General features: G+C 43.9%; 1 protein-coding gene across 1 annotated transcript; it reads left to right on the top strand.

Moving 5' to 3' along the window:
• Positions 1-218: 218 nt before the first annotated feature.
• On the top strand, positions 219-26911 carry GRTP1 (growth hormone regulated TBC protein 1; the record flags this gene model as incomplete). Its single annotated transcript, XM_079542955.1, has 8 exons — positions 219-256; positions 1095-1246; positions 6905-7063; positions 11176-11300; positions 12927-13023; positions 24500-24672; positions 24773-24958; positions 26822-26911. 8 exons carry the CDS (start codon positions 219-221, stop codon positions 26909-26911), a joined length of 1020 nt encoding a protein of 339 aa, XP_079399081.1.
• Positions 26912-27293: the final 382 nt, after the last annotated feature.

Raw genomic sequence — 27293 nt, 5'->3', positions numbered from 1 at the left:
GCGGTTGAGGCCGCCTCGGGCGCGGAGCAGCCCTGCCCGGCCCCTGGCACACGGGAGGCGGAACCCGGCGGCCGCCCCCGCCCCTCAACCGGCGGAGCGTGTCGGGGAGTTGCGCTCGGCGGCCGGAGCTCCGAATGGGGCGGCGGAGGCGGCGCTGCTCGGCTTGAGGAGAGCCCGCCGGCGGCTCCCGGCCGGAGGGGGCCGAGCGCTAACGGCCGATGGCCGGGCTGGAGGACGGCCGGGAGTGGGCGTACAGGTAGGGCGAGGGGCTCGGCGGCCCTGGGGAACGCCGTTTGGACAACTTTTTGCCCATCCGAGGGAGGAGGCGAGCCGGGTGCCGGAGCGGCGGCGCCCGGTCCCGGCGGGGACTTTATCGGACTTAAAATAGCCCTTTCCCCGCTGGCATCGCGACCAGGGCCAGAGGGAGCCGCATGGCCCCCCCGCCCGCAGCGCAGGTGTGAGGCGGGCTGGCAGCCGGGGCAGGTGCGGGTTGGAAGGAGGAGGTGCCATAGCCGTCCCCTGCTTTGGGCTTCCCCTCTACCCCGCGGGAGATCGAGGGCCGCTGGTGCAGCGTTTCACTCCGCTGCATGCCCGTGTGCTCGCGTGTACCTAGCGCTGCGCAGGTGCCACCGCGGGGACAAATTCCGTCGTTGTGTGAGCACCAGCAGGTGTGAAGCGGCGTGGGAGGGAAAGTGCCACCGACCTGCCTTCCCGCAGTGCGTCCGGCTGAAACTCGGCCGGGTTGGGGTGGCTCTGAGACTCCATTAGCACCCGAGATAAGGTTCTGTGCAGTCATCTGGGTCAGTTTTGCACAGAACGGATCCTTTGCTCTAAGAACTCCTAGAAGCAGTGAAATCTGTAAAACTGGCTGAGCAGTGCGTGTTTCACTTCGCTTACTTACATTCCACATTGCATATCAAAGGCGTTTAACAACGTGTGTACAGCAGGGTTTTGTTGGGTTGTGAGATTTTTTGGCTGCTTTTGGAAATAGCAGCTGGAAGCTATCTGAAGCATTGTAGCTTTTTATTTGTTCATTAATTTTCCCCAACTGCAGGTATGTAGGAACGGTTGTGCAAGAGTGCTTTATTTTGCAGGGTTGATCCGTATGGGTTTGAGAGGCCAGATGACTTTGATTACGCGTCCTACGAAGCGTTCTTTTCCAGATACCTCGTGGTGCTCACCAGAAGAGCAATAAAATGGTCCAAGCTCCTGAAGGGGAAAAACAGCATACAGAAGGGTTTAAAAGGTGTGGTTACTTGTTGGTAAAAATGCATTATGGTGGAACCTGTATAAATTGCATTGGTTTGGGCTTTTGAATGTTGTATTCTATTTTCTTATTATAAACAGTAATGATACCTAAGCGAATACGCTGCTGTTAGGGAGATCATTGGTTTGATTTAAAGCTTACAAAGGATTAATCCTTCTTTGGCAAACGTTATAATATCTTACTACATCTGTAACCCAGAGATTACAGCCACGGGAACTTCCAGATGCTGTTGTGCAGCTGTTTGTTGCATGGCATGCTTTGAAAAGATGTGCAGTGCTGCAGAGTCTGCCAGCCCCAGGATGAGGGTGTGAGGGCTCTGCCAGGAGAGCAATTGCTGACAGCTTTCAAATTCTTCCTTTTGTAAAACAACATTTACCTTGCTGCTCAAAGGATGTGTACAGAGAACTGGAGCTAAATGCTTCACAGAGTGAAGGAATTAGGACAAATACAGTTGAATGTTCAAAGCTCTGCCTCAGGTACAGTCTGAGTGCTAATCTGGGGGTTGTTTTTTTTCTTTTTTCTTCTTCCCTTGGCACCAATAATGAAGTGATAACAAGTTAGACATCTTAAGTGGAACAGTGTATGGAGCGATGTCAGTCTTGAGGCTGAGGATCACCAGAAAATGTAGGTTTAAGCTATAGTTGCTAAATCATCGAGTCACAGAATGTCCCAAGTAGGAAGGAACCCACAAGGATCACTGAATCCAGCTTCTGGTTCCGCACAAGACTACCCAACATTCAAACCCTGTGTCTGAGAGTGCTGTCCAAATGCTCCTTGAACTCCAACAGCTCGGGGCTGTGCCCGCTGCCCTGGGCAGCCTGTTCCAGTGCCCAGTTACCTGGAAGTAACTACTGCTCTCTTATTTTTCTTGCAAATATAAAGAAGCTTTTACTTAAAGCGTTACATTTTATATAATGGTAACTATGCAGTATTCTGAGTTGGTGTAGATTGTGGAAAAACTGTTTCCTTATTTTCTTAAAATGTGTGAACTGTGACAGATGCAACCTTCAGTAATATCTGTGAGTTGGTCACATCTCTCTCTTCTCACATAGCCTGTTCCAGCCTTGTCACACTCCTGTGACATAGCACTGTGAATGCCTTTGGCATTGTTTTAGAGCTGAAACTTTGACTAATTCTCTTAGCTTGTCCATTAGACTTCAATAACAATAGCCATGCTGCCTCTCCACTAATAACCATTAATGATCATTAATGTTGTGTCAGTCTTCAGTAACAGTATTGTATTTTTTTAAAGGTCTGCAGCAGTATGTGAGAAATGGGATGTATTAAATCCCCTGAGAGAGTGCAGGCAGCCTTGATGGTAGCAAGCCCCTTTGTGCTGGTGTGTCATCTTTGATAATATTAATTTTAGCAAAAGATACTTCAGTTTGTCAACTGTGCATAACTATAAGGAGAACAACTGGAATAAGCAGTGTTGGGGAAATGTGGTCTGAGTGTAAATGTAAAGCTGTTAAAAAAGACCTCCCTTGTTATCTTCAGCTGATACCTTGAGGGAGAAAAGCAGCAGATTAACTTGTACCATTACTGATTTAAATACTTCCCCTCTGATACTGGTATTAAGGTCTGTGGCAGATGCACAGAGAATCATGTAAGTAGTGGCTTTGGTGTGCACCCTGACCTGGAGGAGGACCCTGTGGGAACCCAGAGAGCAGGAGGTCTCTGTACTCTTGTTGAATTTCATCCTCCAGAATGAGGGTCCTTGCTCTAAGGCTCTGCTCAGGAGCTGATTCTGATCAACTTCCTTGCTGCAGAAGTCAGCCATAAGCAGGAATCATAGAGTGGCCTGGATTGAAAAGGACCACAATGATCATCTGGTTTCAACCCCCTGCTATGTGCAGGGTCACCAACCACCAGACCAGGCTGCCCAGAGCCACATCCAGCCTGGCCTTGAATGCCTCCAGGGATGGGGCATCCACAGCCTCCTTGGGCAACCTGCTCTAAGGCTTCAACACCCTCTGTGTGAAAAACTTCCTCCTAATAACTAACCTAAACCTCCCCTATCTCAATTTAAAACCATTCCCCCTTATTCTATCACTGTCCACCCTTGGAAGCCATTCCGCCTCCTGTTTATATGCTTCCTTCACATATTGGGAGGCTACAATAAGGTCTCCCTGGAGCCTTCTTTTTTCCAGGCTAAACAAGCCCAGTTCCCTCAACCTTTCCTCATAGGAGAGGTGCTCCAGCTCTCTGACCATCTTAGTGGCCATTCTCTGGACCCACTCTAAGAGCTTCACATCCTTCCTGTACTGGGGGCCCCAGGCCTGGATGCAGTACTCCAGGTACCTGAAGAGTGCTTTCTCCCCCACAAACCCAACAGATGTATCTGCAAACTCATATTCTCACTTGGAGTTTTCCTGGGGCTGTTTTAAAAGGCAACCTGCTATGGCTAGCCATGAGTGAGGCAGCTCTGCAGCTCCACACCCATTTCTCTTTACATGCAGAGAAGCTTAGAATTCCTCTGAGCAGGGTGACTTGAGTGAACAGGAAGAAGTGATGACTTGTGCTAGTTTTCCAGTTTGGAAATGTGGTGTGTTCACGTGCTGCTGTCATGCCCTGTGTGGTATGTATGTGCTTCTACTGTAAATAAAAGTAATTAGACTTCGTTTTAACAAGGATAATTAAGGAGTGTATCCTGTTGCTCTGGATTACAGCCTTCTGGCAGGGCGGGCCACGGGTATTTAGGCTGATAGCTCCCTTTGCTCATTCTCCAGTCTCTTCCTTCATATTGTTTGGTGGCATTTCGTTTCGCTTTCTGCCCTAGCTAGCTACATGACTTTTATACACATGCACATTTCTAGGTGTTATTTGGTCCCTTAACAACTATTTCGATCTCCTTCATTGCTGAGGTCCAATTAATTATTGCTTCCATCCATTTGACTTCTATCTTTCTAGGACCAAAAGACAGACAAACTATCAAACCTAATCACCCAAAGGAGCGTAACTCTGGCCAAAAGTATGCTGTGCAAGAGAACTGTCTGTTCTCTTATGAGTGCATTGGACAAAACTGGCCAGTAGCAAAAGGTGCCTTTCTGGTCTCGGAGGTTGGTAAAACACAGCAAAAAGTGAAAGAGATGGTACAAAACCGTGATTGTAACAGGAGCACTTCTGTTCCTGTGCAGGGCTTGGAGGAAGTAAGGAGCATCTTAGAAAGTCAGTTTGTATGTTTGACAGCAACTTGAATGCTTACAGCACAGATCTGTTTTGTTTCTTTTGCAGTGTGTTCATAAAGCAAAACTTTCAATTCCTTCTTGGTAAGTTGTTTTCAGCTCTGCTGCGGAATCTTTCTCTAGGGTCTGAGTTAATTTCCTCAGCATTGAATCGTAACTGTAACATGCAGATGCTTTTTACACTTTTGGAATATTATCAGCAGGATAATTTTTGTTTTTAGCTGGTATTTTCCTGCATAATTTGATTTGCCACTTTCCCACTGAGGCCCAGAAGACTTATCTGTGAACCCATCTCATTTTGAGTTCTCCTGGGCCTTTTTGAAGAGCATCCTGCTATGCTTTCTCCTTGTGCCAAGGTCAAAGACTCATGCCCACTTCTATGAATTAATGTGCAATGCTTTTGGAGGTGGATGCTGGCTCTGCTTCTAGAATGGCTAGCTGTTCCAGAAAAATATACTATCTGAATTTGTATTGCAGTAAGATAGCCCAGTAATGTGCTCATCAGCTATGCTTGGAGGATTTGCAGGCTCAGTCTGTCTGTGGTGCAGAGCAAAGCAGTGTAAAGGGGAAGTTAAAAAAAAAAAAAAAAAAAAAGGTAAATACAACTTTATTTTGTGACAAAAAGGTCAAGAATTATCGTTTTCCTGGTGGGCTTTTCCACCCTTCACAAGCTGGGGAAGCTGGGATAGGCAACTGCCTGGCTGAGCCTCTGGCCACCTATTGTCATGTGGATGATGACACTGAGGGATAATGAGTGTATGCAGAGCTGCAGGGCTGCTTTCCCCTTGTGCCAAGGTCAAAGGCTCATCCCCACGACTCTGAATTTAACGTGTGGTGTTGTTGGATGTGGATGCTGGCTCTCCCTTCAGAATTGATAGCTGTTAAAGTACCGTCTAAATTTATGTGTTACAGCATGATAACCCAGTAATTTGCTCAGTCACTGAGCTTCTTAGGAGCATTTGCAGGCTCATCTGGACATTTCACTAAGATGGGGGTTCCTCAGATGCATTCCTGCATTTGCTGTGCCTGTCTATAGGATTTATTGAGCATCAGAGATCAAAATGTTGTAAAAAAGATGAAGTGGGGATTATTAAACATGGAAACTTAAGAATTATTTCCAGTCTATCTAGTAGAAGGCTGTAGCTAGTTACATTATAGCTGGAACAGGAGAGACTATTACCTGTGCTATAAACACTCATGGGATCACTAAACAAAAACTGCAGCTTGAAGGTCGAGTGTTTCTTCCAAATGTGAAGGGCAGGAACATTTCTCTGAAGGTACCAGATTTTAAGTGTCTGGAATGCCCATTAAAGATGCATGGATCTCTCCACTGACACTGAGAAAGCAGTTTGGAGTTCTGGAAGATAATGGGCTAAAATAAGGTGAATGCATATAGAAAGTCACTGGTTGAGTTCTTGTAAACTCTTCTTTCACTGTGCTGTTTTTAAGGCCAGTTGCCTTTAATTCAGATACTGTTTATCTTGAGTTACAGATCTGTGTGACTGGATGTAAGGAGGCTAGGTGATGCTATTGTGTGGAACAACAAAGAATTCCTCATTGTCATTCAAGTCCCATTCTGTTAGTAAGAAATATCTGATGCTTTTGTCAGTTTCTTCTCCCTGGAAAAAGCTAGAAAATCTCAAGTGCTTGGCTATCTTTTTTGGATCATTAGGGTTTAGGATTATGAATTAATTACCAGCATTGCCTCTGTGTTAATGTCTGTCATTCCACTCCCAGGAGGAAGTTGCTTTGGCTGCTAATAGCCTGATGCTTCTTCCTGCAATCTTGCATCCTGGATGTTCATACTGAATCATCATCTTGAATTAACAAACAAACAAACAAAAAGAATGGTGCGATGCAGGTGATAACAGCTATTTTAGATTTGAAAAGACTTCCCCATTATTCTGGGAAGAAAAACCTGCTGCGCACTCACATTTTTATCACTTCTAAAGCTTAGACACTAGCATCCCATTTCATGTGTATCTTTGTCTGCTGTGGTTTCAGCACTTAGGTACTAAGCTGAAATCCCAGTGTTATGTTAACATAGCCGTTTGTGCTAGAGCATAAGCAAGCAACCAGTGGTATCATACTGGAAGATGTTAGGGAGAGATCAAAGATGGGCTTTCCTGAATGAAGAAGGACAAAGATTGCTGTTTATATCTCCATCCAGAAAACTGGAAAAGATTCAAAGTCCTTATGGGAGACAGAGGGCTGGGAGTGAAGATCAGTGTGGGGAGTCTAAGTGGCAACAACTTAGAAGTGAGTCTAAGACATACTGTGTAGCTGAGAAGAAAACGTTTGTCCTAATTGGTAGTGTAGGTTTGAAAGCATAATAATCTGTAGTCAAGAGCTTTCCTTTGACTTAGAAACTCTTTTGGTCATTCCAAAAGAAAAGTATAAGTGGAAATATTTTAAAAATAAATAAACTAAAAAAAATCGTTTTGTTTTGCAGTGAAGAGATACATCAGGAAAGGCATTCCCAACGAACACCGTGCATTGATCTGGATGATCGTGAGTGGGGCTCAAACCAACATGGAGCAAAACCCTGGATACTACCAGACACTGCTTGAAGGAGAGAAAAATGACAAGCTGGTTGAAGCAATCAAAACAGGTCATTGTCCTGATAACAGAACCTTTGTCTGTCTGCTGTGCTGTGCCCTTCAAACGTAGGAGATCAAGTATGTGATGGAAAACTTAGGTTTTGGTAGTAGTGGTGAACTAACATGTAAATTAGATTAGCCATAAGCTCTTTAACAGTACAGTTCTTGCCAGGATTATCGTGTGGTCAAAAACAGTAAGGAAGATTAGAAATTATTTGGGAAGGAACAGCGAACAAACTAGAAAGTATTATGTCATCTCCTAGGTGAATGATGAGTTACTGTGACACCTGCCTTTGTTACTTCCTTCCCCAAAGGACCTGGAAGAGCAGCAAGCACAGTGATGAGGATATTTCATGAAAATGGCAGAAGAGGTTGCTGTTGCCTTTTTCCATCTTGAAAAAGCCAGGTTGTTAAAGTTGAGGCTTTACTGATTTTTATCTGGAGTTAGATAAGCATTGAAGCTCTTCTTGTTTTATGCCATGTTCCCCTCAACAGCAGCACCACGAGCTTTTGGGGCTGCACACATTAGTAAGGCATTTTGGAACATAATCTTTCATGTTCTGCCTAAGCAAAGAGTAGCCAGAAATCTTCTGGTTTATATCCTGCTCAGAGCTGGAAACAGCAGAACTCTAATTTCGTGAATACAGAGGAAACTACAGCATTGAGTTTCTATAGCCAGCCTTGGTAAGGACCAGGAGAAGGAGCAAGATGTATTCAGTCAAGAGTATTTGCTGCAAGAGAGAGATGAAGCAATTTCTTTTCTCAGTTATCTTTTAACTGCCTGGCTGCTGCACAAGTGAGGGAATGGGATATAGGAAAAATGGGGTGGAGGGCTTTATTTGAAGAGGGGGGGGGGGGGAAAAGAACTTGGTACTTCAGAGTGATAATTTTCCTTTAGAGATGAAACAGCAGTGTGAATGTATGAGGGCTAAAGTAGAGAAGTATTAAAAGTGAATGGAAAATTTATGTTTAACTCAGTAATCATCTTGACTGTATAAATTTTATTATTGTGGGCTTTAGTTGGGGACTATTTCAATGTAAATTGTTGCCTGACATTCAGTACGTTTTGCCTACATTGGTTTCCCCTCAGAGTGGTTCATTGTAAGAGAAAACTAAATTAAGGTGTGGAGTTGTTTTGTCATTCGCTTCTCATGTTTGCTGTTCCCTAAATTTTCAGGCAGTCCTGCAGTCTAGCTGTAATGTAATAGGACAGCTCAATGCTGAGGTTTAGAAACAAGGGAAGAGCAGCCATATTTTCCTCTTATTTCAGGAGGAGGATGAGAGGGCACAGCCAACCGTGGACTTTCCTTCAAATTCTTTGTAAAGTGTGTAAAAGCCAGTGTTTCCTGTTCCTTTTATGTGCCCAGAAGCTCAAAACAATTTTCGTTTACATTTGGAATTTACTTGCAGTCTGGAAATGTCTTCAGTGGGATGTAATTAAGTTGCCATCAATTAAGTTGCCAGAGGGACCTGGACAAGCTTGAAAAGCAGGCTCATGAGAACCTAATGAGGTTCAATAAGGCCAAGTGCAGGGTGTTGCACTTGGGTTGGGCTGTTCCTAGTTACAGATAAGGACTGGGAGACGAACTCCTAGAGAGCAGCCCTGCTGACAAAGACTTTGGAGTCATGATAGATGAAAAGCTGGACATGAGCCAGCAGTGTGCTCTTGCTGCCCAGAAGGCCAGTGGTGTCCTGGGCTGCATTAAAAGAAGGGTGGCATCAGGGAGAGGGAGATGCTTGTTTCCTTCTGCTCTGCCCTTGTAAAGCCTCATCTGGAGTACTGCGTCCAGGCCTGGGGCCCCCAGTATGGCACGGATGCAGAGCTGTACAGAGAAATGGTCTAGTTTTGAAGAAAAATCTGATTACTGATAGCAATTAAACTGTCTTTTGACTATTTCCCCTCTTCAACTTGCTGATTCCTAATTGATGAGCTTTATTGCTGCTTTTGCTGTATGACACTTGCTGTTGGAACAGGAGAAGTACAAGAGAGAGAAGACATCTTCAGTTTAAGAGCTTAAATAATGCCTGTCTCGAAGTTCTGATGGAAATTTTCATAGTTCAGCGTTAGTACATATTTAGAAGGGAATGCATTCCTACTGAGCTTTGTTGTTCATGCCCTATTATAGTAAATCTTGTAGGACAAGTGATGTTGGTATGATAAAACGTGGCTGTCCTCCTGATACAAAGGCTATGTGCTGATTACAGAGAGGTCTGGCTGTAAGTTAATGTTTGCTTGCTGTGGGTGCCATTGGAAAATATTCCACTTCTAGACCAGGCCGTTGAATTGCAGGTAAGCCCATAGTGTGTGCAAGTCCTCTCATTACACACACAGCTAGCAGCCACATTTGTACTCTTGCATTTCAAGAGTGAAGAGGAGCTGTATTGGTGAGAAACTCACAGTCCCCTTGGCCTGTATGAGATGAGAGGGAATGGAGTTTGTGCAATTCATGCTCTACTTACAAAGAAAACATGCTCTGGGATCAGAAAGCAAATAGGAACTGATTGTCTACAGACCTTCCCCAGGTTGTGAAATTGAAGATGACTTCAGTTTGGTCAGCCTCTGTTCTCTTTGGACTTTTCCTACTCCTTTTTCATCCTTACTCTGCACAGCTGTTGAGAAGAGCCACAGCTGGAATGTCAGCTTTCATCTTTTCTGTTAAGTCCAGCATATACTTGAATAAACAACAAATTATTCTGATTATGCAAATACAATGCTGCTCTTCCTACCAAGAGGAAACAAACATAGTTATCCTATAACTGCCTGGCCGCTGCTCAAGTCCTTTTAAAATTATCTTTTTCCTTTTGCTTTTCTTGCAGGTCACATGGGAGGTGAAATATTTTCTAACCTTCCCATTTCTGTAAATGATTTATTGACTTTAAAAGGAAAAAAAAAAAATGGTGATTTGTGTGATGATTTCTTAATGCTTTCGATTTCCATGAGACTAAACAAGATTTTGAGGGACTCCTGCTTTTAGTTGCGTGCAGCTCCAGCTCGTGTCAAGGCTGTGATAGACTTTGTCCTTTATACAGAAACAGCTGATAAGATCTGATAACTCATAGAACACAAACATCTGTGCAGTAATGTTCACACTGAACTTTTTTTTTTTTTTTTGCTGACTGTCACTGTTATGTTGTTGTTACATATAACCAACATAACTGTTAGTTTATTAATGTCTCAGATTTTGAAAATCTTCAAAGCAACGTTGCTTTTAAATAGAATTTTTCTCCCCAACTTGTGCTTCTACAGATCAGATGTGTGAGTGGACTGGGTGATCTTTGCTCACCCCTCTACAGGGTGAAGCTGGCTAAAAACTTAACTCCGCCTTTTTCTTTCCAAGCACCAAAGAGTGTTGGGGTGACTGGCTCAAACCTGCGTGCCTTTTTTTGGTCCTTTGTAAAGATTTGTGTTTGATCTGGAAGAAAGCAGAGTTTTGAAATGCCAATAATTGCACAGTCCTTGGTCCGGCATTGAGCTAAGCATGTGGGATGCGTGTAGTCTCCTTCTCAGTGTTCTTGCACAAAGGAAGGAACAGACTGTCTAATGGTCACCTCCTAGAGGAAAAAAAAATCATAAAAAAAACCCCAAACAATCAAAACCAAACCAAATTACAAAGAAATTGTGATTTCAAGTGAAAGTGATCAGTTGCAAGAATAGGTCTTCTATTTGTTTATTTTTTTTTAATAGTTTGGGAATGTTTGGTGGAAGCCCCCTGGGTGATAAGTCAGCTGATTTGGTTTGTTATGGAATATGCTTTCCTAGAGCTGCAGCTCATTTTGTGCTGTTTGGCTCAATAACATTGTTTTTTTTATTGACCTGAGTGGTTTGCTCTCATTTAGCCTTTGCAGTCACACCATGAGAGAACCCATTCTGCAGAATTCCTGTAGTGCTCCTGGAATTGATTTCTGTGCACTAATAAGATCAGTCTTTCTAGGAATAGATTATCTGCAAATGCAGATGGCCTTTTAGCCAAAATGGGGGTAAAGCTGCTCCTGTTAAAATTCATCCGCCAAAACCACGGTTTAATGAGGTTTTGATTGTACTTCTGGAAAGCTGCAAAAGTTTCTCTGGAAGGCAAAGGAAGGAGCAGCTCTTAACTTTGGTCTTTTTTCCCCTTCTGTCTAGACATGAACAGAACATTTCCAGATAATGTGAAATTCCGTAAAACGGCTGATCCCTGCTTGCAGCACACACTCTACAACGTGTTAGTGGCCTATGGACATCACAATAAAGCAGTAGGGTATTGTCAGGTATGTGATAACTATTTTTTTTTTTTGGTGCCTCCTCCTAGTATAGGTGGCAAGTGGGAAGAAAATTTGTTTGAAGTTCACTTCATAAAGTCCTCTGTTCTCTTCCCCTTCTGCACTGAAGACACAAATGCAACCCTAACCCTCATGTATGCTAACCAGCTGTACACAGAGATTGTTTGAAACATGGCAATTAAAAAATTGCATGATTTTTCAATGTTATTGCTCTCGGTATTGCATATTTATTAAAATGTTTAATGTTATGGGAACAACAGAAGATATAGAACTGTGAAGAGTCTGCTTTGCAAACAGAACTTAAACCAAATGCTAGCAACTGCTTTCTGAGGCATGACATAAATAAGTAGAACTCTGCAATTTTTGCCCTCTCAGATTCTCTGGGGGGGAGCATTTTCATAGTGCTACTACATTTCTGGTATTTGCTGAGACAGCAGCATGGCACTGCTTGCCCTGGTACAACCAGTGAAGTTCAGAGCCCTGCGAATTTACGCTTCAGAGAAGTTTTCTGTGTGTGCAGTGCTAAATGCCAAGCAGTCTCGTGTCACCATAGATGGATGCAATTACTAAGCTATCAGCCTAGAAACAAATAGTTGATGTCCTGGCTAGGAGGCCAAGCACCGTGTAAGGCCGTGCAAGGTCTGTCTGAGCTGCTGTGACTCAAAGCTTGAAAATGAGCCATTGGGTAAGGTGCAGTGTCCTAATATTTCCATGTTCTGGGAGTGCTGCAGTGGGGCAGGTGAATTGAAGAAATGAGATCTTGGTTTCCATACAGGCTTCTGGCTTCTTGGTGGCTGTCATCCTCCTCAGAGCCGTGACAGCGCTGCTGCCTGTAGCCACTGGCAATGCTGCAGAAGCTGAGCTTAGAATGGGAGACAGCAGGGAGAAAGACAAATAAAGGGGTGAAACTGAAGAAGACAATGTAACCAGCACTGGCTTTCATAGCCTGTAAATATTTAAAGATAATGTAATTTTCTGCTAGCCTAGGAAGACTTCCAGGGGAGCTTGCACCCCAGGGACATCTTTTGTAAATTGTTGCGCTAGTTTGCTTTCTGTATTGTTGTAAGTATTGTCTTGTTTGCAGTAGAACAGGCATACTTGAGACAACTGAAAGCTGAGGAATAGAAAGAAAGTAGATTAGTGATATTTCTATAGCAGTGTTATGGTGAATATGAGCAACAGCTCATTAAAGCTACTGGAGTTTCAACTTTTTACTCATGATTCTTTGGCTCAAACGTTCTACTGCAGATTCATGGTCCACCTGCAGGTGTGTTGCACATCCACACCAGCCATGTTTTGGTTCTGGCCAGAGCACTCATTGACTACACTGGGACAGGGCTTTGGGATTATTATTTTTTAAGGGAAAATTGGAAATAAATCATATACTACTAAGTTTTTTCTTTCAGTTTTCTCTCTCTGAGCTTTTTAAAGTAATTCTTGGTAGCCATCACCATGGAGATTTAACAGCTTATTCAACCAGTGCCTTTTATTACTGAACTTCACCTAATGTTCCAACTGTGTAGAATGGCAGTAAGTTAGTCCATAATCAAAAGAAATTACATAGAAAGTCTTAAGGTAAATGCCTGCATCTTAAAATTCTTCTCTTTCTTTCAGGGCATGAATTTCATAGCTGGATATCTGATTCTTATTACAAAGAATGAAGAGGAGTCCTTTTGGTTGCTAGATGCCCTTATTGGAAGAATATTGCCTGGTATGCTAAGAGCTTACACAGTTATCTTTGTATACCAAAGCCTGGCTTTTCTTTGATCTTTGCTTTTTAGTCCATTTTTCAAGATTTTAGATGTTAAATTGGCTGATGTGGACTGAAGACATTTTAGGGACCTGGAAACAAGGCAAGGACAACACAGAGGCCAAACTTGCGTGCTTTGCAGTCAGACTTCAGCCTTGGTTTTGTTATTTCTCACTCCCTGCTATACCTGTTTGGTAGGTGTCTTCCTATGCCAGTGTGATGTTGGAGAACAGGGCTTGGATAGTGTCTGGGATTTGTTTGCAGGAATATGAGCTGAGGCACAGAAGAAGCAGTGATTGCAGAGCACGAAGATGGGTGATGCACACAGCTCGAGTGCTCAGTCTGCAGCAGTGATTCCCAGTGATTTGGCAGGAGGCAGCGTGACCTTTCTTCAGAAGTAGCTGCAAGGTAGTGTGGGTTTCTGCCAGACAGGAGACCTCTGAGCAGGCGTGCCTTGGGCACTGTCCATGCAGCAGTATTGCACAGCAAGGCAAACAAATGTCGCCCTGTCTGTGTGCGCATGTGACTTTCTTATCACAGCTCTTATAAACAATTACAGGATCTAGCCAGGCTGGTCAGTAGAGCCTTGAGGGCAGTACAGCACACCGTAAGGTACACATGGCGTTTACGACTGGTCAGCTCAGCAGCTCCCTACATTCTCTTGCCTGCTTGCCTGGCTTTGCAGCAGGAGCTTACTTGCTGAATTTTGCCTTGTATATAAGCTGAATCTCACCATGTGTGTGGACTAGCTTATAACCACGAGCAGACATCGGACACAGTTACGTGTTATACTCTTAGAAAATATATTTGGGAACATACATTCTAGGAATTTAGTTCTAGAGGAAGAATGGCTTTGTCAGGAATTCCCACGAGCATTGCATGGGAATGACTGCAGCTACACCCTCAGTGTAAAGCCATGTTGAGAAACTTGTTTTTCTATAAGGAAGCTTTGAAATTCGCTGTTGGCCCAGTTTTGCTTTTGAACTGATGTTTTTCCCAGGTGGTTGGAGGCTGAGTACAGTAGGACAATGTCATCTAAATGCTGGTCAGAGGCATCAAAACTGATACCATGTTTCTCTGGTTTGGTTTAAGATTTTTTTTTTAATGTATCTTTTTTTTTTTTTTTTTTCATTTTTGCTGCCTTCTGAACAGAAGAGAAAGACTCTGGGGAAGAAAGCTGTGAGAGTTTTTAAAATTATTTGACCAAGTGTAAGAAAATAACTTTTACACTGAATACATCATATAGGAGCTGAGTTTTTTTTTAAACATAGACGGAATGGTTGGACTTCATTTGCAAATTGCTGGATTAGAGACAGGTGAGGAGCACTTTGACTTGTGAATCAGTTTGCAAATATTTGAGATTTTACAGCCCCAAAGTTTACTTTCAAGCTGTAAGAATAGCCTGAAGAAATCAACTGTCTTGTTTTGGCTCAGCCTTGAGAACTGTAAGCTGTGCCAACAAGTAGGGGACTGAAAGCTGCCCTGTGCCATGTGACCTGTCACTGCCTGAATGCCATTGATGTCCCTGGGGGGGATAAGTCCCTCCCCTGGCACAACTTGAGAGCATTCCCTGTAGTCCTATCACTAGTTACATGGGAGAAGAGGGTGATTCCAACTTCACCACAACCCTTCAGGAGAGCAATAAGGTCTCCTTGAGCCTCCTCTTCTCTAGACATTCAGTGCAGAGGCTCTCAACTTCCAGTTGGGAAAGGGATATCTGCTCAGAATGGTTATGCTGGGCAGGCCTTCTCTTCTTCACAGTCACCTTTGAGTGAGCTTGAGATGCTTCTTCCACCTCGGCTGACTCAGCAAGAGCCCAAGTTAGCAGAGTGAAGCTTTTGTATAGTAAAAACATCTGATAAAATTCATAGCGTGGTGAGTAAGACAGCTGCATAATTTCAGTGAAATGTTATGTATGTATGAGAGAGAGAGAGGCAGACTATGTCCATGAGGAAACTTGCTCAGGTGAGCACCTCCCTTGTGTTAGTAGTGCTGAGTACAGTGCCTTTCAGTTTAAAGCCATATAATTACTTGTTGGGGAAGAAGAGAAATACTGTACATTCTCCAGGTTTTTAGAGGGAAGAGTCAGTTTTGTTGGATGCCAAGAGGTTGATGAGCCAATCTTTTCCCTTAGTTTCGTTTCTCTTCTGTGGGTCAATTCAATTACAGTCTATGCTTTCCCCTTTCACTGCAAGAGATATACCTCCAAATCATGTCCTCATTTCTGCTTACGTCCTGTCACTGCTGATTAAATTGGTGGATATTTAGGACAATTTGGAAATCCCTTCTCTGCCCTCTGCAGTGTTAAAATGAATGCTTCCTTGCCCCTGCCCACACACATTTAATTGCACTCAACATCCACACTGGTATCTGGCTACTGGCAGGATTTTTGGCCAGCAGGTGAAGCCAACCAGCCACAGATCATGTTCCTGAAACCAGGGCTCACCTCCCTGCTTGTTACTGGTCTTTAGGATGAGGGGGACGCATGTGCCATAGGGTGTGATGGAAGTGCAGCTCCTCTGCCCTGGCAGAAGGGGACAGTTTGGCAATGGGGCAATTTAAGTAAAGGTTTTATGGCTGAATTACCTTATTATACCCCTCAAAAACCTTCTGACTCAGCAAAAGTTTAGCAGGACTGGAGCTGGTTGTGTGCCACACATCAGCCGATACAGCTGAATGAAGCCAGAGAGAGTCATTCTTCTGCTGAAGGCAGTCCCACAGCCTGTTGTGTCTGCCAGCTGCTCAGCAAGGGCTTTGGAAGGATTAGAAATACATCTCCACCCCATAGTATGGGAGAATTGAATTGTTTAACTGAAGTTGTAGGTGGTTTCCAAGATCTTTTTATTCCCAGGTTCAGTCAGAAGATGCTGGAGCCCGCAGGAACCAGTAAGAATTCAGTTCAAATCGAGAGTTCAAGTGTCTGCAACTTCTGTTCATTACAACTGTGCTTGCTGGCACACTTTTTTGTTCAGTTGGGGAAATACTGGGGAGGCTGGATTACTTTAGAGAGCAGCAGGTAGGAAGTAATTTTCAAATGTGGTACCTTGGTATGTAATCTAAGGAGCATAGTAGTCATGTTTTATGTATTTGTGAATAAATTGGGAATTTAACAGGGGAAAAATATGGCGGTTATTCACTCTGCTATACATATATCATATGCAGGTATCAGGACTTAATATATGTAGAACACATTTTTTTGTGTGCCCTGACATGAGGCAATCTCATGTCAGGGCACATTAACAAACACCACCTTTTTCTCTTTCCCCAACACTGTTAATAATTAAGTTCTTCATTTAGGTTTAGCCTGCAAGTACTCCTCAGGGGTCAGTCTAGAGACCTTCCTTCAGCCTGGTGCTTTTTAAAATGGTTGGTTTGTTTAACTGTTATGATGCCTGGTTGTTTATAAGTAATGTCAAGTAAGAACAGAGTTTTGAATGATGACCACCAGACTGGCAGACCGCATTAACGGGCATTATCTGCAAGGACAAAAAGTGCAGTGCAAGATACTGCTCTGGTGTGCAGCTTAGCCACTGCTGGTTAAGGCAAACATCTGTGTGTTTGGATAAGTGATATCTGACACGTTTCTGGTTTGCAGTTGTATCAATCACAGGCTTGCAGGTATTGTTGCATAATGCAAGAGACGAGAGTATTTCAACTGAGTAACAGAACCGTAATTGCTCATCCAGCTTTTGCATATCCTCATCTTTCTTCTGATCAATGTTATGACCTTCTTAGAAGTCCTGTCATACAGGCTTCAGGTTTTAAGGAAGGAGCCACTGAAGGAATACAGAATGCACTACTACCTATAAAGTATTTCTATGTAGACTGCTTGTTTTTCTTTTAGTTGCAAGTAAGCGTGCATTTGTTTCCTTTTGGTGACTGAATGAATACCCAGAGGGATTGCTTTGGAACTTCAGAATGCAGAGCTGGCAAGACAGCCATGTCTTTGAAGACCTGCTTCTCCAGGGGGAAGTGGAACTTGGTTCCATATGGAGAATTTAGTCAGCTGTGCAGGTAAAAGGCACTGTGGGACCTGAGTGGAGTAACGCTGAGCTGAATTTGCAGCTTAGGAGGAGACTGTCACATAATGAAAAACATGTCCTTTCAGAGGGAGTGTTTGAGCACTGCAAGCATGTGTGGAGAGCTTGCAAAGCTGTGCATAATGTGCATGACGTCATGTTTGCAAAGTCATTTTTGATAAGTAATCCTTTTTATAGCATTGCTTCTCGGCTGCTTCCTCATCATGCTCTACAGGTAGCACCCAGCTGCAGGGCTGCGTGCTGGCAAAGTCCTCACAAACCCACACAGTATTCCTCTGATCATGCATGAAGCGATACTCACGTGCAGCTCTGAGGTACAACATCACATCTGCCCCAAGGAGAGAGGCTGAGTAGTCAGGAGTTTGAAAATGTGAGACTTGGACATACTCTGCTGCTAGTCAGCTGCACAATGAAAGGATTCATCTCTGAACGTTAGAGGTCAGTTGTACTTATCTAGAAGTTAAGCATGCCGTGTCCTGATAAGCTGAAAGTGGAATGTTGGGGTCATCGTGTGCGTATATTTAGAAACCTTGATAAGCCTGAAATGTTTATTACTTACGAATCTGAACTGCTAGGCAAGAGGGAGATGGGAGACAGCAGGAAACAAGGAACTGGGGCTATTCTTCATTCAAATGATAAGTATACTTATACTTTGGAATAATATTTCCTTGAAACATCCCTTGCAAATTGCAAGACTCATCAGTAAAAGAGCAAGCTCATTGTTGAGTATGTGTGCTTTAGGTGGCTGGGTAGGAATGCTGCAGTTTTGCCTAAGCCGCAGGTCTCTTGTGTGTGACCAAGTATTCATGTTCTCAGTCTTGCTTTTGTGTGGGAACATGCTAAACTTTGGCTGTGCGCAACAAAAGGACCCAACATATTTAAAAATGCTGAAGAACATTGTATTCCTCAGCATGGCTGTATTTACCCTGTGGGAGCAGAGCTTAAATCATAGAATCATAGAATTACTGGGGTTGGAAAAGACCTTAAATATCATTGAATCTAACTGCAACCTAACCATACTACTCTAACTAACAACCCTCTGCAAAATCACGTCCCTGAGCACCACATCCAAATGGTTGCAGCTCATGCTTCTTTTAAGACTTCGTTTTACTATGTTGAAAAGCCCATAGAGATCTATGGGGTATTTTCTCTGTGAAGTAGTCAAAGTCGCTTTTTATTCCTTGGATAAAAACCACAAACAGAAGTTCCTTACAGAGCTCCATTTCTGTAAGTAGAGCTGATAACCCTTTCTTTTGTGTGCCTTCAAGTCAACTTTCTGCATTAAATGCGAATATCAAACCTAGCTGCAGGTTTCTGATGTAGGTTGGGTTAATGTCACAGAGTGAAGTGACATACTCTCTCCTCCAGTAGTGAATGTATCCAAGGATTACTTGGGCTTTTCCTGAGCTAAAACCTGCTTATTGTGGATTTGTTTGTAACTTAAGATATTGGAGTGCTTTTGTTTTGTTTTGAAGTTGGTTGGCTACAGCAAGCTTGGACGTTATATCAAAACACAGTATGATGTATCCTACAGCATCAGTAATAACATAATGTGTTTGTGGAAGGATATGTGCTTTGGAAGTAAAGGAATGATATGAAGGAAATTGTGAGCAGTGCCCATAGTGGCTTTTGTCCACCTGAATGTATAGAAGTGGCATCTTTTTTTGAGAGATGCGTGGTTATTTCATATGTTTTATGTTCAGAAGATTTGAATGCTTTACCTACTTCTCAGTTTGTGGCTAGCAGAGGGATGTGCTTCTTCTTTCACTTGTGCCTTTTATAGTTTGCTTCAAGATTGGTGGAGTGACGGCATTGGTGGACAAAGGGAAGGCGACCTGTGTCAATTACCTGGACTTGATCAAGGCTTTTGACATGGTCCCCCATCACATCCTTATCTCCAAACTGGAGGGATGTGGATTTGATGGGTGGACCACTCGATGGATAAGAAACTGGTTGAGAGGCCGCAGACAGAGGGTGGTCATCAGTGGCTCTATGTCCAGGTGGAGGCCAGTAAAGAGCGGCGTCTCCCCAGGGGTCTGTCTTGGGAGCGGTGCTCTTTAACATCTTTATCAATGACATTGATGATGGAATCAAGCGCACCCTCAGCAAGTTTGCTGACAACACCAAGCTGAGTGGTGCAGTTGACACTGTAGAAGGAAGGGATGCCATTCAGAGAGACCTCAACAGGCTTGAAAGGTGGGCCTGGGTGAACCTGATGAGGTTCAACACAGCAGAGTGCAGAGTTCTGCACTTGGACTGGAGGAATCCCAGGCATCCATACAGATTGGGAGGAGTGTCCTTGAGAGCAGCCCTGCAGAGAAGGACCTGGGGTCCTGATGGATGAAAAAACTTAACATGAGTCAGCAGTGTGCTCTTGCAGCTCGGAAAGCAAATGGGATCCTGGGCTCCATCAGAAGAGGACTTGAAGTAAGAGAACTGTGGATTTTGTTCCCTTTCTCTTCAAGCTGAAGGGTTGGACGTGTGGATTCCTTTCCAAGTATCAGGCCAGAACCGTGTGTGTCTGCTCAGCTTTCTAGTTAAGCCTCCTGCATCTGTCCAGGTCTTTTAAGTGATTTAGTAGGGAGTTCCCGCTGTGATTTTTAGCATTGTTATAAGGAGCTGAAGAAAATTGAATGCTGTGAGGTTATTTTTAAGTGCAAGATAATACAAGTGTGTGTTTTATGCTGAGAGGTAAAGAATAATCTTGTCAGTGCAGGGAACTGATAAAGTAGTTCCTCTTCCTAATCCCATATAGGAATTAACCAGAAATCCAGAGTCCTTGTTCAGCAGCGTTTGCCAGTCCTGTAAGACTCATGATAGAGCTGTAAGTGTTTGCTTCCGCTACGGGTAGAGCAAGCAGTCATGGTAATCTACTGTGTTTGGTCATGAGTTCCTCTCCAATGGAAGAAATTTCATAGAATCACGATTACAGAACATCCCGAGTTAGAAGGGACCCACAAGGATCATCGAGTGCAGCTCCTGGCTCCACATAAGACCACCCAAAATCCGAACCCTGTGTCAGAGAGGAAAACTGACCAACAGCATTTTGTTCTGCTGCGTGCAGTGTGCTTTGATAGCTACGTCTTTAATCTAGATTGGTTTCTAATGATGCACAGCTGCATCAAACATACAACAGTGAGTTACTATTAAAGGCAAACCCAGCCTGTTTCATTCCTTGTAACTGGAATGGCTGAACTGTGTTTGTGCTTTCTAACATGCTGCCAACTTTGCTTTGTTTCTCTGAGCTTGCATACAGAGTCTTTGCTCCTTCGTATTTCATTTTTGTTCACTGTAAAGTCAAGAACAATATCATCTTTGCTTTTCTTTCTGCAGTCTTTATTTTTAAGAGCATCTCTCTTCTGTTTCTAAACGCTAGCTGCCACATCTGCTCAGTATCCCGTTGTGCTGCCTGAAAAGCAAAGAAACCAGACAGTTCTTTCTATACCCTAGCATCCATTTCCCAAATTTGGGATTAGAGGCAAGAGAAGAATATGAACAAATGGGGTTATGCAGGAAAAATAAAACACCGCCTGTTTGTGCTTGCTGAAAAGGTGTTAAATAATATCTCAGAGCAGCATAATCTAAAATTGTTGCGTAACGCCAGTATCACAGCCAGTAAGCATCTATAGAGTGCCTGTATTCTCCCTATTTTAAGGTGGTAGCCATCTAAAATGAATTGGACTTGCTTATATTTGTGTTTGTTTTGGAGCTGATCCTCAGTGGTGAGCGGATGGCTGCTGCTGCTGCAGTTCAGAACTCCAGAACAGAAGTTCTTGTTTGCTTTGACCCAATGAATTAAAAATGATGGCTTGAGCCTATTTGGGGGTTTTGCTCATCTTCCCATGGAGGTTGGGGATCTTGTTTTTAAAATGACATGAGTGTAAGAGTTCAACTTGCCACTAAAGCACGTATCTGCAGGATATCACTGTGGCCAGGACATCTGCAGGGGGTCACTTCGACCCGATAGTGCAAAAAGAGTTGGCAGTACTCATGGTTTTCCTCCTTTTCCTGTTGTGATTTTCTGATTTCCTCCCAAACATGTGTTGTTCAGCTTTTTTACTCAGAGTCTCACAAAACAGGTTCTTACAAGACCTGTCTCACCTTTTTGAATTATCCCATGGTGGTAACAGAAGAGCAGAACGCTGCCCTGCCTTTCTGGCCAAAGCAGGCTGAGCGTCGCCAATAGGGAGCAAACAGTGAAAGAATGCTGGAAAGGTTTGGTTTTTCTTTTTCCACGAAAGCTTGCAATAGAATTTGATTCTGTTGCAATTGGAAATGTAGAAGTGAATCCTCTTTGTGAAGCCAGCCAGTTGCAGTTGGCAGCCTGCTCTTGCCCAAAGCCTGTTCTGCTTATCTGCTCAGGCCTTGAGGGAAGTCTGGCTACAAACCCACTGCTCTTGCAACAAGGAGCCATGTAAGAGTGCTGCAGAATGGTGTGAAAATGAACCAGTTTTGGTTCTGTGTGGAGAGAGAAAACTTTACAAAGGAGAGTGCAGCTTTAGATGGGTAGGTGTGGTGGCTGCACAGCACACTGCAATTCTTCCGCTCTTTTACCTGCTGATGGGATCAGTGGGCAGACTGAGGAGCTGCAGATTATTGTACTGCAGAGGTCACTTTGCAAAGAACTTCGTCTTCTAAAATGGTAGGGGTCGATCTTTTTCCTCTTTGTCTCCCATGACAATTATAAATACACTTATAAATACAAATCACTCGGTTAGTCCCAGGCTGAGTTATGTAGGCTCTTGAAATAATAGTTAGAAATGCTGGAAGACGTGCAGCAGGGCTCAGGTCGTGCCTTGGGTATTTCTGCAATACTAAGAATAATTCCTAGGCTGCTTCTTGCAGAAGGAGTGTTTATATTTAACCTGACATATGCACGACAGACTCGAAGGATTCTTTTATAACTTCTGCAGCTCTGACTCGGGGAGGTAATTCAAGGCTAGCAGAGTATTGCATCTTAAACTTTTATTTTTGGAACCGCTTAATCTAGCTGTAACACCTCACAAGGACGTGCAGTCCTCACAAATCCTTATTTCCTGCAAATCTCATTACTGCTGGGGGACGCTGGCAGGCAGCCGTATGTGGAGCGGGATGCGGAGAGGTGCCGCTCGCTGTGTGCTGTTCCAGGGATGCAGAGCAGGTGAAGAAGATGTGGGGAAAGCAAGGGAAGCCTATGGGCGGCTTGCCCAAAGAGCTTGGAAATGGGAAGCCTGAACTGGATGGTCTTTGAGGTCCCCTCCAGCCTTAAGCCATTCTATGACTCGATCATCCTTAAGGATCCCTTCCAACTCAGGATATTCTGCGATTCATATTGGGAAAGTTGGTTTTCATCCAGATGAGTTTCTGGAATTTAGTAACGAACAATAAATTAGAGGAATAATTTCTAGTAGAGTATTTTGTTTGTTGCCTTCTGGTACGTGAAAAGTAATGTAGCATGTGATTGCCTAAATCACTTCCATCTTTCAGTGCAGAAATAAAAGGAAGTGATCTGACACTGTGTTTTCTCAGGAGATCACCTCTCATCTGAGGACACTCCTGCAAAGCAGCCCAGATCAATGGGTGACACTGTTGACCTATGCTTGCTGGTTACTTATTTATTTTTCATTAGTGAGTGGCAGATTGGGAGCAGATGCTGGCTTAGGTCCGTTCCAGGTCATAAACTGTGCAGTGCTCCCCAGAGAGGGGATGCTAATGAATATGCTAATTGTGTCTGGGTAATGCAGACTGAGACATTTCAAATTGTTTGTGGCACAACGCAAAAGGATATAAAGCTGGGGTGTCTGGGTGGCAGGTGAGTGGAAATCATTTGCTGCACAGCATCCTTGTGCAGAAAGGCTCTGTGTAGGCTTGTTTATAAACAAGTGCATTTTGGCCTGGGAGAGACTGGGCAGAGCAGCCAGCTACAGAAGATCAGGACAAGGAGGCACACAGAGCGGCGTTAGCGATGGGGGAGGAGAGCCAGAACTGCAGAGCTTTGCTGAGGGGACATTTCAGAGGCACAAATACACATACCATGATATAGAGAACGATATTAATATCCCTGGTAGCTCTAATTAATATACAGTAAGTGCATGCATAGAAAGCCATTGTGGATGCTGCCCCTTGTACGTGACTTCTCCCTGCTGTGATCTGGCAGCAGTATCCCAGCTGAGCGCTGCATGCAGCCCAGCTGCCTGGCCTCCATCTAAGAAACCTGAACACAACTGGAGTTTATGCTGAGGCTTCTCAGCTGCTCGTAGCTCTGCTCATTCAAGGAGCGATGGACACATGGTCTCTGGCTGTGAGCTTTTTGCTGGGCAGCTCCTGGAGCACAGTGTGGTGTCTGGTTGCATTCTCACTGCGATGCTGGCATTTGCTCTGCTGCACTGATTAAAAATAGCGGCTGCTGTTGATTTTGGGGTATCAGGTGATGGCACAGGGTCCTTGTTCCTCCCAAGGACACTCACTGGTGACGATGTGAAGAAGTTTGTGCTCCTGTCTCAGGAACACCAAAAATAAACAGTTTGCAGATGCATGAGTGGAGCAAGACGGGGAGCAAAGAGCAGCAGGCTTGTTCTTTTGTCTTGAGTTGGATTCCTTTCCTTTTTCTTGCATGAAAGCAGCATTTTAAGCAAAGTTTACTTCACGAGTCAACATTACTCTTCCTGTGCTCCAGTTCACAAATGCACACAGCACTAACGTGTGTGCAGAGAGTTCTGGTGTTGGCTGTGAGCTCAGGGTGTAGCTCTGTGTTTGTTTTCAGTGTACTTCCTCGTTGCTTTGTGGAGCATGTCAGAGGCAGGCGGGTGAAGCAGTGCATCCTGTGGCAGTGGCTCCTGTTCGTGGACAGAATTTGCTCGTCACTCCTCAGTGAGAACAAAGAAAGTAAGGGTCGCAGACAGACAGCGGAGTTCCAGTTCCTGAGGGTTGAGTGTAATGCTGCTTTGTGCCATGAGAAGCGCAGTGCATGTTCTGCAGCTGGGATGGTGCAGTACCGCTTAGTTCTCCTGGCTCGTACTGAGGCAGCCAGCACAGCACGAGGGCACCTTCCAGGTTTGCTTCGTGAGGTAAAAGCTGCCCGTTCAAGCCTTCATTGTATTGGTGGACACTTCAGCATGTGGGTTCCTTGGGCATCCATGCGACTCTTGTCCTCCGCTGGGCCACCTGAGCTCTGATAAACTTAATAGGAGACGATTTGGTAGGCATGCATGTTGTTTTGTGTACAGAGATGATCCTTGGCTAAGAGCAGAGCTGTATGACTACAGTGCAGGCATCTTCACTCTGTGGTTTAATTTACTGGAACTTGGGACACATGGGTTGGATGTGCCTTTGTACGTTCAGCTGTATGTGGGCATTCTCTTCAGTTCTGTGGAAAATAATTTCTACTGCCTACTGAACAATGGCTGCTTCTCTCCAAGATTATTACAGTCCTGCAATGCTGGGCCTGAAAACCGACCAGGAAGTCCTGGGGGAGCTGGTGAAGATGAAAGTTCCAGCTGTGGCCGAGCTGATGGAAAGACACGGAGTCATGTGGACCCTTGTGGTGTCACGCTGGTTCATCTGCTTGTTCATTGACATCCTTCCAGTAGAGGTAATTCCTGACGTTCCATTCATCTCAATGTGGTTTCCTTTGTAGCACGTTAGCAGTAATTACCTACAAGCTGTAATCTGGATTCTCCCCTTTCCTGCAGACTGTGCTCCGAATATGGGATTGCTTGTTCTACGAAGGGTCAAAGATCATCTTCCGCGTGGCCTTAACATTAATTAAGCAACATCAAGCTTTTATTTTGGAAGCCACGAATTTCCCTGACATTTGTGACAAATTTAAGCAGATCACCAAAGGAACGTTTGTAACGGAGTGTCACACTTTCATGCAGGTAAATTCTCCACAACCTTTAGTTAGGTATGAATGGGACTGACTTAGAGATGTTTCTTGCATTCAAAAAGGTTCATACTCTCCCATCCTTCTTACTAGCTGAGGTAAGAAGGGATCTTGACAAGAACAGAATTTTGGTGAACTGTGGATTGCCCGTTCCTGTGGTTTTCCTCAGGTGAATTGCAGGAGATGGGTGTAGGACAGACACAAGTGAACTCTAAATGTGCATGGATAAATCTTTGTAGTAGAAGGATCTAAAGCACTGTCAGAACAAAAAGGCAGCACCCAGCTCTTAACCTCCAGTCTGAAAGCCTTAATTACCAGAGCCTTATGGCAACCTGCAGACTAAGAACTATTCTTGTAAGTTATGAATAGAATGAATGCCAGGTGCGTATAGAAGATTCAGAGCTGAACTCAGAAGACTGAAATGTAAGGACACCAGGAGCAGGTCTGCCACCACCCACTCAGTGAGCTCTGCCACTGCTGTTACTGCAGTGCATTGAGCACAAAGCAGGAGGTGGCTTTTTGCCCCCTGAAGTTCGGTGCCCCTTTCAGAGCTCCATGCACAGCTCTAGCAAGGCTGTGGTAGGTTTCATTTTCACTTATAGATAAGGAAACTAAATTTAACTATGAGTGCTTATGAGTCTTCTAATTAGAGAGTTGAGTGGAAAGGTAAATCACAGGGGTAGCTTAATTTAAAAGGCAGATGGTTGAAGGACTTTCCCTTCCATAAAGAGTCTAGAATAAGAGGTTTGTTAAATGTTAATCGTCATGAGAATACCAGCTCAGAGGCCAATGCAAACACCTGTCCCTGAAGGACATTTTTTTCTTTTCCTGTTGAAGTGGTGAATGTCAGGAGCGGGCTTTCGTGGCAGGCAGATAACCAGCATAGCTCAGGTTCCTGTGTGCCACTGAAGCACGTGCTTTGGTTTCGTTCCTTGCAGAAGTACAGACAGTAGTACAGGAGGTGGTGATGACAGTGGGTATTTTACGTCTCCCTCTTGAACAAGCTCATCGTTTTCAATTTAAAGCTACGCAGACTTTGTTATCAGATGCTGTTCAGAACTGGCACGTTTATAACCTCATCTTCAGAGCTGTCAGTATAAGTACAGAGAAGAGAGCCCACACATCTCAGCTGTAGACTTAAGCCCATAAACTTGCAGCTTGCCTCACATTCTGTTCAGTCAGAGGTTTTAAATCAAGCAGTGAAAAATGTATTATTCTTGAGATCCTAAAAGCCACAAGCTATAACAAGAGCAATTATAGAAGTTTTTGATAGCATTTAAATTGTCTCAAATCCTTGCGTCCATGTATGCGCTACCCCCAAAAGCCTACTAAGAACAGGACAAAGGTAGCACAGTATGGGAGTAACACTGCATTTTTCTGTTGGCAACAGACTGTTGTATGTGAAAAATGAATTACCCAGGATAGCTTCATATATTCTGAGTCCAGAGAGGTGTTTTAACTTTGGAGTGGTTCTTTGTGGAGCCAGGAGTTGGACCGGATGATCTGTGTGGATCCCTTCCAACTCAGGACTCTGTCTGTGACTATGCATAGCATCCAGTGCTACAAATACCTTCTAAAAGAAGGTTAACTGGAGGCTTACACTCAAACTAGCCTTTGTACCATTGTTTTTGCATAAATTGTAAAGCAGCAGCTCAGAGCGAGTGCTCCAGCATATCTTTACAAAGGAGTAGATAAAGATTCTTCCCTGTTTTGAGGAGGCCAAACAGCAGTAAGCAATTTCATATCATGGCTACCAGCAAAGGAAAGATCTTGCACATCTCACAGGGGGCTTTGTGAGAGTTCCTGCACGTTGGCTAAAGGCTCCATTTTAACAGGATTTTCTCATTTTTGCCCCTAGAAAATATTCACAGAACCTGGCAGTCTGTCCATGGCAACAATTGACAAACTCCGAGAGACGTGCAGAGAGAAGGTGCTTTCTCAGGGATAACTCAGCAGCAGGAACCAGGCGCTCAGACTCCAGAAATGGACACATTCCTCTTTTTGCACCGACTAAAGCACACTTTAAGCTTTCCAAGAGTTAACTGACACTTGACCAATTTTTTTCCTGCCTTCCATGTAAGTGTTTTTAACGCTTTGTACTGTATGTCAGACTTGATAACTGGAACTACTGCAACTGATGAATTTGTCATTATTATTTTTTAAGAATTCAAGTGTTTTCAGAGTAGAATGTGATCAGTGTAAGGACACTCTTCTTGAAGTCACTGTCCTTGTCTTTTCAGGGCGTTTTGTAATGTTGAAACAGGTGTATAGAATTACATATCCTTCGTATTGTATTAACTATGACACCTCTTTCCATTTGTACAAAATAA

The sequence above is a fragment of the Tetrao urogallus genome, assembly GCF_951394365.1.
Source record: "Tetrao urogallus genome assembly, chromosome: 1".
Classification (NCBI taxonomy): Eukaryota; Metazoa; Chordata; class Aves; order Galliformes; family Phasianidae; genus Tetrao; species Tetrao urogallus.
The sequence above is the reverse complement of the archived record's forward strand: the minus strand, read 5'-3'. Positions and strand labels throughout refer to the sequence as shown.